Below are 10,065 nucleotides of genomic sequence, written 5' to 3'. Positions count from 1 at the left end.
GAGTTCTTGAAGATGCGACTCAAATGAAGTTCTCTTCAAGCAGACTTCACATTAGGATACAGATACAACTCGTATACTCCAGCAGTCGGCCAATAAAGTTGATAGTCTAACATAAAGATGGTCTAATACTTGCACTACAATGCGCTTTGTCTAGACTTGTCCTTTCACAATGCTGGTCAATTTTTCTTTATTACTTCCTGAAGTCCAGCTAGAATGCGATGGTTTACTGCATAGTTGGTTTTAAGGTGCGGTTTCATTAGCAGTTTTTCCAAGTGTCATGTGAAATTTCACAACAAGTCGTTACTATGCTGCTTCACTTAATGTCTTTTCGGCTAAACAAAACAACTACTCTGCTATGGCTGTGCTGATTTATTTACTGAAGTGAACGGTAGTGCATTTGAAATAAACATCAGTCGGCCACTAGCGGCCGGCGTATGCATATTTTTTTGACAGCTGCTTTAGTTTTATTATTTAATAGCCACACTTCATATTTCTCTTTCAAATGCCGCAAAATCTTTCGGTAACTTCGCTCAAATTTAAGCAATGAATAATTCTTCATTTTGGATTTCTCCAGAAAATGTGTAACAATATACTCTGTAGGTGCTCACCACCCTCACCGAAGTGATACTAATCAAACAACCACCCTTTAAGGGCTCTCTTTTTAGAACCAAACTTTTTGTTTATTCTATATTTATATGCATGTATCTACATGTATGCACATATCCACGTACATGTTAGGCCGGAGCATATCTAGTGTGAGTACATATATTGTTTTTTGTTTTTGGTATATCTCCCCTATAGGCGGAGAAACATACCCAATTGCCCACAACACTGCCGGCAAAATTAGTGCAATTGAGAGACTTGTATGCTTTTCTATTTACACACATACTTATATATATGCATATGTACTTTTGCATGGAATCTATATGTGTGACCACAACCAGTATTGGCGCCGTTGATAGCAACAACTATGGAAGCGAACGACGTGGAATGAAACGAAACTACAGAATTAAATGGAGTTCAGCCAGCAAGTTGTTGGAGGAGAGCTCGTCAAGCAACGATACAGCTGAGCTGAGTTGAGCTCAGCTTAGGGCCAATGAGACTTGGTCATTTACAGTTTATTTGTTGGCGAAGACGGATGCAAGCAGTAAAGCCGGAAAGTTTTAAGTCGATGTTAGGGAAAACTTGTACGAAAGTTTACGTGACGGCGCTGAAATTGAAGTCGAAGTGGAGTGAAGAGAAGTGGAGGTGTGTTGAAGCAAAGTGAGTGCAATAAAGTGCGGGTGTGTGCGCGTTTGTTTAGAGGGCATGCATGAAATGTGCCTGAAATTGCTATGCAACATCAATAACTAAATGCTAAGAAGTCGAGAAATAACAACAATGTTAATCACAATTTCATTTAAATGAATAAAAGTGCAGCAACAACAAACGAAGCGAAATAAATTATATGAATGCGCATACATATGTAGACATGTGTGTATGTTATAATGAGGACTGCGTAATCAACAAAATATGACTAAGTACTAGCAGAGTGTGCAGACAGCAGTCTTGCTGTCAGCTTGAGATACATTTGCGACAATAGCGATCGTACTGCGTAAGTAGCCAAGTGTTGAGTTCGTATATTAAAAATATTATAAGCTGCAATTACCGCGACAATAGCGCTAATAAGCGGACGCTATGCTTAAAAGTGCTATCACAACAATAACAACAACCATAGTAGCAAATGTACATATACTTTGTAGAACAACAGCACATAAGATTAAAGCGTAAAAATATAAATATAAAAACATAAAAAAAGCCAAATAAAATTAAAAAACGCTTGTGGAAAAATAGTGGAGAAAATCATCACATCCGCCGCCAGTTTCGCCGGTCGCATTGTGCTGGTGGTCAGTGTGCGTGTGAGATGCTCGTAGGTGCGTGACGAGCGTTGACGATCGTTTTGTGAGCAGCACATACTTTTTGCAAGTGATACTAGTTGCCAGCCGGCTGGCAGATACGCAATGCAAAATACGCGTCCACCGCCATAGACAATATCATACACACACACACATGCACAGGCATGCACATATACATACATACATATATCCGCTGGCACGCATGTATGTATATGTGGTACATTGTGCGTTTGGCGTATTGTGGGCCGGCCGGTCTGGATGGCAGTTTAATTTTGTATCGCAACGAGTTGTGTCCTCTTCGGGGACGCTTTGGCGGAACAACATTGCAGCAATGCTTTTATAACGCAGTTTAATTAAATTAGTGAAATGAAGCGTTCCAAGTGTATGCTTGCTTATCAGTGGCTAAGTTTTCTTTTTCTATTTCTTGAATCGAAATGGAAACTGTTGAAAAAAAACGAAAGTCTAGTTGGATAGTTAGTTAGTTGTGTGCACGTATTTATATGTATGTATGTATGGTGGATGGCTTCAGTTTCATATGAGACTGCAAATAAGAGAAGATAAACAAGTTTGGTGCCCAAATTGTGATTAATGATTCTGAATGGTGGAAAAAAAATAAAAAAATAAAGCAATTACTCATAAAATATTCATGGGAAAATTAATTTACTTCTCCATATAAAATGCTTAGTGTGCAAATTGCAAAGAAGCAAAGAATTGATGAGTTGAGTCGTTGTTTTTTTGCTTAGAAGTGAAGTGTTTTGAATTACTTAATTAATATCATACGTATGAATACTAACCAATATGAATGACTAATGCAGTCAGTTAATACCAAGAAAAATTAAAAGTGATGTGTGCATATAAAATAATAATAAAAAATAAAATAAACTCAGGCGCGCATATAGAAAAAAAACCGAATAACACTACTTAACAGCAAATTACCTTTCTTGTTGTGAATTTAGTCAAGTAATCGTAATATTTTTCGTCACCATTTGAACATTTCAGAGTAGTTGTTAAACATTTATTAGCATTGGCTAGTGGCCGTAATGCGACAACCACTAAATTTTAAAGTAAAGTAATTGTTAAAGTAGTTATCCAAAGTTTAAATAAAAAATGTAAATTTTCAAAAATAATTTTGCTGGTTAAAATATACTTTGAACCTTATAAGATATAAGTTAAAATACGAATTATTGACAAAAAAATGTTGTATGTTGGGTACTTTTCAATCGCTTTATTCAAGGCCGCAGCCAGCATAACACCAAAAATGTTCAATCTTTCAAAGCAGATATTTTCGAGAAAGTTTACATTTAAATTTTAAAAAATATTTCTAACAAATAGACTGCCTGTTTTTTGATGAACGAATTTATTAAAATACCCGCCAATTACACAAAAAATCAATATTTTCTAAATTCATCTAGGTGTTCACTATAACTTATCAAAGCTCTTCATAAAAAAGCATTTGCCGTTCGGATGCGGTATACAAAGGGAGGTCGCGCCATTTTTAGAACAAAATCACGAATTACACCACAATTATGAGGAGGAGCTCGACCAAGCACCCAATAAAGGGTGTAGCGTTAAATGTATATCAATTTTAACTAAAACGTTGGATTTTATGTGGTTGGATTTTTGTCACAATTTACTTACAAAATGCATTGAAATAAGTAACTCGATCGATCCTATGTTAAGGTTTATAGTACAGGTATAGGATTTTGACAGTTATTTAAATACCAGCAAATACTCGCTGGTGATGCTCTGTCATTAAATAATAATAATAATGAGTTGCTTTACAGGTGTCTGGTGGGCGCATAGTTCATCACAAATGTTTTAAAATCGCTTCGGTTTTTAGCCATTGTCTTGACTTGAGACCACGTCGATTTCTTCATTAAGACTGGGTCTCCATGAGCCTTCGGGGTCTTCCACTTCTGCGCGATCGGCTTGGATTCCAATCGAAGGCCATACTAATAATTTCGGAAGCAAGTTTTCGTAGTGTATGACCTATCCATCTCCATTTGCGCTGTCGGATTTTCAAATGAGTCGGTTGTTGTTTCTTAAGCCAGAACAATTCTTGGTTTGACACTCAAATATCTGGCCACCAAACACGAAGAATGATTTTGAGATATCGATTGACGAATGTTTGAAATTGTTTGTGACTTCCGCCATGTTGCGTTCCCAAAAAGCAATACCGATTTCTGATTTGAATGGAAAATACGAAGTTTGGTCTGCTTCAAAATATGCTTAGCGTAGCATATTTTCATTAGGGAGGCAAGTGCTCTTTGAGTCTCTTATTATGCTCTCAACCTCTTGATTTGCACCGCCGTCTTACGTAATCTAGCTTCCTAGATGTAAAAACTCGTTTGCTTTTTCAACTGGTTGCTTAGATATGGTGGGGCCTTAGTACACCGGAGTATTCGCGCTCATAAATTTGTTTAAGAAACTTTTATATTATATTTATATTATATATCGAGTACTCCCTGCACAGTCCATCAGTTCACCGAGCTGCTTCTGTATATTCCCCTGGCTTTTAGGCAGCAGAGCTGTGTCATCAGCATAGGCCAGATCATTCTATAGTCCACGTCGATAGGGTGCCAAAGTATATCTCTGTTTGATCCTTTATTTAGAGCAGCATTTAAGATATCGTCGATGACAATTAAATATAGCAAGGGAGACAATGTGCATCCCTGCTTTCCTGCTTGTTTTGTCATTAAAGCTTAGAAAAACAATTTTTTTTTATTTTCTCCATCGTCTATAAAAATAAACAAATTATTTGCATTATGCATTAAAGAAATATTATCCTCGTAATTTTTTCCTATTCACCTAATACAGTGGACGCTTAGGGCTCTTAAGTAGTTTGATCTTATAAAAACTTCCGAATTCTTAAGTTTTCTAGACGATTTTTTATAATTAAAGTTTTATAGTGAAAAATACCCGTATATTATAATATAATCCTACATAGATTTTGTATTTTTTAGACCATCGATAATTTTAATAAAATTTGTGAATAAAGTTTTTCGAAAATGTTTACCATGTGCTCCATTTCTTCTTCTTCAATGAAAACTTTTGATAAAAGTAGTTAAAATTTGGAATTGTTCATTTTTTTATAAAGAAGCTAAGTCTCGTTGGTTTCGAAGTTTTCACTCTTTGTTTCTTCACAATATCCGATCAAAGGAAGGGGAAGATTGGTCCATCAAATTTTTACAGCTCAATTCGCATTCTTCTCTCTCCACTTCATTAACAAATATGTTTGATTGTTTTTGTGCGGAATGAAAGTTTTTGTCCCCGCATTTTTTTGTTTGAATATTGTCTAACGCCGTTCCAATTAAAAGCAAAATTGAAATAAAAACTTTGAAAAGCTATTCATAAAATGTTAACAAATCTCATGATTTTAGGACAAAGTTTTTTGAACAATTAAAACTTGCGAGCTCGAGAATTCTCAGCGTCCATTGTACGTTAATACGAGTATAAATTTGTATAGACTAAATTTCGAGTATGAGCCTTAATACCTTATCTTAATATCTGGACTCTAATGCCACTTAGCGGGTTAATTTTTTTCAAAAGAAAAATAAAAAAAACCAAAAAAAAAAATACTTTTCCTAGGTACCCAATCTAGCGAGTTTATTTTTTTGCAGGAATATTTATTTTCTTGGAAGTGCATCTTTAATATGAGCCAAATCGGACCATTAATGCGATTTTTACGAATAGCTCGACTCCGGCGCGGCCAAATAGATTTAAAATAAAATAGACTAATACCTGCAGCTACACAGAAAAATGTCACTGCTATCGGACAAACGGATAAACAGATAAACTGACATTTATTTTTAGAGTAGAAGCTGAGAGAAAGAGTTAAATGATTTCTATTTTACCAATGCACCTTATACTACAAAACTCTTGGTATTAAATGCACTGTGAAAGACTGGAATCAGTACAAAAATATCATTACCTTTCGTTAAGAAATGTATAATAGAATTTACTAAAAAGTCATATGGTAGCAAATGGACTTCAATAAAGAATACTTCAAAGGACTGCTTTCATACCTTACATAAAAAAATTAGCAAAATTTTTAGACATCGAGCATTCAGTCTGTTTACGACGTCTGAGGAATTTCATTTTTATGAATTTCTCAATATCGAAATTTATGTTCTTTGTGTTTTCAATTTTCCTTCCATGACATTTGTAAATTCACTAATGTTTTGTATAGTATTGGATAACAGATATTATTATAAAAATGTATTGTATTTCGAAGTTAAGGTAATTTTCCTCAACAAAATTTGTAAGATAAAAAATTAGGTTAGGTCAGGTTATTCTACAGTTCTTGGAAACAGTTCGCTTAGTGATCACATATATATATATACCATATAATTGGCGCGTACACCCTGGGTGTTTGGCCGTGTTCCTCCTCCTATTTGTGGCGTGCGTCTTGAGGTTGTTCCACAAATGGAGGGACCTACCGACTCCGAACGCGAGCTATTTTTTATGAGGAGCTTTTTCATGGCAGAAATACACTCGGAGGCTTGCCATTGCCTGCCGAGTGGTCAGTGGCCACATAGTCTCATCAAATTTGTTCAATCATGAGATAATAAAATAATGGAAAAATCATTAAATTGGCTTGGAGTGAAAGCCCAAAAAGATAGCTAAACAAAAACAAAAAAAATCTGCTTAAATATCATTAATAAAAATATTTTTCTACGCTTAAACAGCTTTCGAAGTACACCTGTACAAGCTTAACACAAACACAAACAACAAATATTTTACCTCAGCCGTTTCTGCATTCAAATAAATAAACACAACGGCAAAAATCCAATCAAAAATATTTGCATGCAATCAATTGTGATAAATTAGTTTTCTAACAAAAACAAAAAAAAAAAAGCCAGGAAAAAACGAACTAACCAAATATACATAAATTTATATGAAAAGTGCACAATCAATCGAATCGTGTCAAAATGTCAACGCAATACAACAACAAAAGCAACAAGAACCGCGTTCTATCCAACAACCGACAATTCACCTACATCACTCTGCTGTTCAGCATATTTGCCTTGATTTGGCCTGCCGATGGCTTCAATTTTGCAAATCAACCGAATATTGCAATTCCATCGCCGCAGCATTTGAAATTCTTCAAACCACAAACACGCAGTTCCTACTTCGGCTACACGCTGGTGATGCGACCAACGAGGTGAGTTTGGAAGTAATAGATACAAGTGCTAAAAACTATCCTGCATGGCAGTTGAGTACCAAATAAGTGCTTACATTGTCATTATCATTCATTACAAAAATGCTTAGCAAACTACTCATTTCTGTTCTAGCCTCGGTAAAAAATTGAGCGCCTATTCTTCTATTCCTTTTATAGTTCTTATGGCTCTAAACAGGCAAATCAACTAATCAGTTTTATGCTTACAACGTAATACTGCTGACTAAAAAATACAGGGTTGGCCATATTAAACTGACCCATGTGATTATTAAAAAAATATGGAAAAAGAAACATTTTTTTGTGTTTCATTGTGAAATACATTTAATTTAGTTCCAGGAGATTCGTTTACATCACTTTTTGAATATGATATCGCGCAAGTGGTCGCCCTTAGCACGTATTTGGATATGTACAGGGTTGGCCATCTTAAACTGACCCATGTGATTATTAAAAAAATATGGAAAAAGAAACATTTTTTTGTGTTTCATTGTGAAAAACATTTAATTTAGTTCAAGGAGATTCGTTTACATCACTTTTTGAATATGATATCGCGCAAGTGGTCGCCCTTAGCTCGTATAGCGTAATGTGCCCGTTTTTCGGCGTTTTCCATAGTTTTGGCCAGCGTCTCGGCCGATATGGCGGCTATTTCCCGTCGGATATTGGCCTTAAGTGCGCCTAGTGTCTTTGGCTTGTTGACGTAAACCTTAGATTTCAAATTACAGTAAAAAGTTATAGGGTTACTCAATGGGTCAGTTTAATATGGCCAACCCTGTACTTATTACTGTCATCACAAACATCTCAAAGTCTAAAGTGCTCAGCAGTGTCTTACAGGGTCATCATTACATCTTGCATTTGCCTTCATACCTACATTTATAGATTTGTACTTACACATAATATTTATATATTTTTGAGGTTAAATATTTTGATTAGGTGACTTTTTTTTTCTCATGGTTCTCATTTCGTCTTTCATGCCATAAAACCATAGAGTCGAAATAATTAGTATACGAATTTATTAAATTTTCCGCTCTTCACCGGATCTGTCGTAAACTCGCATTCGTGGAATCAAATAACTAAATCCTCTCTTAATGCCAAATCGTAGGCTTTCAAACAGATTTTTAACGACATTTTCATACTCAACTCACTCTGCTAACATTGAATATCGTTTCATCCTCTTAAATGAGTTACAAAAATTAAGGAACTGAGACTTTATTTCGATGGGAAGTTAAAGTTTTCCACCCATTTCAATAACATTGTTTCCAAATTATACCACAATGCACAGCTTTTGTGCGGCTTTGCAGTTCAGATTTTTCCGTTTTAAACCGAGGCCTGACTAAGCCCTCTTCATATCACTGTCATTAGTCATATAGGATGAAATCAAAACTTGAAAACTAAACTTGCTTTCGACTCGCTGAGTTTCAGTAAACTCATTACTACTTTAGTGTTTGTCCCTCGACAGACAAAGGCAAATCTACGGCATTTCTCACAAAAATACCATCTGCTTTCGAAGGCGGCATGAAACTGTAGATCGTTCCCTCAATTTTAAGACAAACATCACAAATGGGAGAAGAAGCTCGGTCAATTATCCAATAAGGGCTTAACCGCCAAATATTGTTATTATTGTTATTATAACTTCCTGTGAGTCGCGTTGTAAGTTTCTGAATTTAAAATCTCTATATAAAAGATTTGCCCTCTACGCTTGCACGTTTGTAGTTAATCCGCTGAATGGATTTGTTGAGTATCCTACTACTTAGTTTTTGAAGGAGTAATGAATCCTCGCCCATTTTATCTTTCTCTATGCTTTAAATCCTCTCTCTTAAGTGTAATTGTCAATATTACGTTCTGATGTGGAGAATTTCTGGCCATCCACAATTCCATTCCATTCCAATCCATACTAAAGGTGCTCCTACTGCTCCCTAATGGAATTAAATAAGGTTCTTAATTTCGATCCGTCTCTGCCATGCGGAGCCATTCGTAGCCATTTGTATGAGTAGAAGTATTTTAACTAAGATTTCCTTAAGCAAATTTTTTCTATAGTCAACAAATAATTATTAAGCTTTTGATTAAATATATCTACATATAAATATTTTTTTACCAACAAATCAGCTAAAGGTTAGGTTCTGTTAGTGGAAGGCTACTCGAAGGCCATAAAGACCTTCCCTTTTTCTAATTCTAAAAATATGTGACATTTTTCTGAGTCAGGGGGCTAATTATCTAGCGCTTCGTCAAAACTCATAAAAATTAGTTTTAGAAAGCTGTGACAAAAATAGTAAAGCTAATTAATGCAATCAAATTTAGTTCCAAGCCAAAATGTGATGAACAGCACAAGCCAACTTAAGTTTTGAACTAAGAAGAGTACTACATTTTTACGATGATTTTTGGGGTAAAAAAAAACAAAAAAAATACCAGTCTAACGGTTAGACGCGATAGAAGTGAAACCTTCCGTAAAACAAACTGAGAGAGAATGAGACGAAAGCAGCATTAGGAGCGGGATAATTATAGGTTCATTATAATATTGCTATAAAGTTCATATTTTATTTTCTTCATTTTATTATTATTCGTCCTCAATGTTTTCAATTTCAACAAATGATACGAGTAGCTTATGATAGCTAAAATATGATACAAATGCTTTGGTTTCGATGTTGTCAACATATCTTTGAAATACCGCGTCAATTGTTGTTTTTGATCGTGTTGTCGATTCAGTGCGATTGTTACACATTTTTAAATTGAATGTTGTATTGAGAAAGTCAATTGAAGGAACCGCTGTGTCCAATGCAAAATTTACGTTAAAATCGCCACTTAAAATCATTGGAACTTTATCGTAATCTTTTCTAAGTATCCGCGATACTTCTGGTGTATACTTTATTATATTTTCGTGAATGAATTCCGTGATGCTATTTATTGATTTTTTTTTTCTGTCGATATTCATGACACTTTTCTGCATTATTTTTCGGCATAATTGCGGTAAATATTTAAAAATGAAAATATTTACGAATA

At 35.0% G+C, this 10,065-nt stretch overlaps 1 protein-coding gene across 3 annotated transcripts in view; it reads left to right on the top strand.

Moving 5' to 3' along the window:
- The first annotated feature begins 1,135 nt into the window (after positions 1 to 1,135).
- The window catches only part of LOC129244751 (integrin alpha-PS3-like), a 55,860-nt gene continuing 46,930 nt past the window's right edge, over positions 1,136 to 10,065 (top strand). Inside the window, exons 1-2 of one of the 3 annotated variants that reach the window (XM_054882565.1) lie at positions 1,136 to 1,248; positions 6,584 to 7,059. In XM_054882565.1, coding sequence (XP_054738540.1) covers positions 6,827 to 7,059 — 233 coding nt within the window. In that variant the 5' untranslated portion in view covers positions 1,136 to 1,248; positions 6,584 to 6,826. Of the gene's footprint in view, positions 1,595 to 6,583; positions 7,060 to 10,065 lie in introns of all 3 variants that reach the window. The other 2 variants (XM_054882564.1, XM_054882563.1) reach the window with 2 other exon arrangements.

Source organism: Anastrepha obliqua, chromosome 4, assembly GCF_027943255.1.
Source record: "Anastrepha obliqua isolate idAnaObli1 chromosome 4, idAnaObli1_1.0, whole genome shotgun sequence".
NCBI lineage: Eukaryota > Metazoa > Arthropoda > Insecta > Diptera > Tephritidae > Anastrepha > Anastrepha obliqua.
The sequence above is the reverse complement of the archived record's forward strand: the minus strand, read 5'-3'. Positions and strand labels throughout refer to the sequence as shown.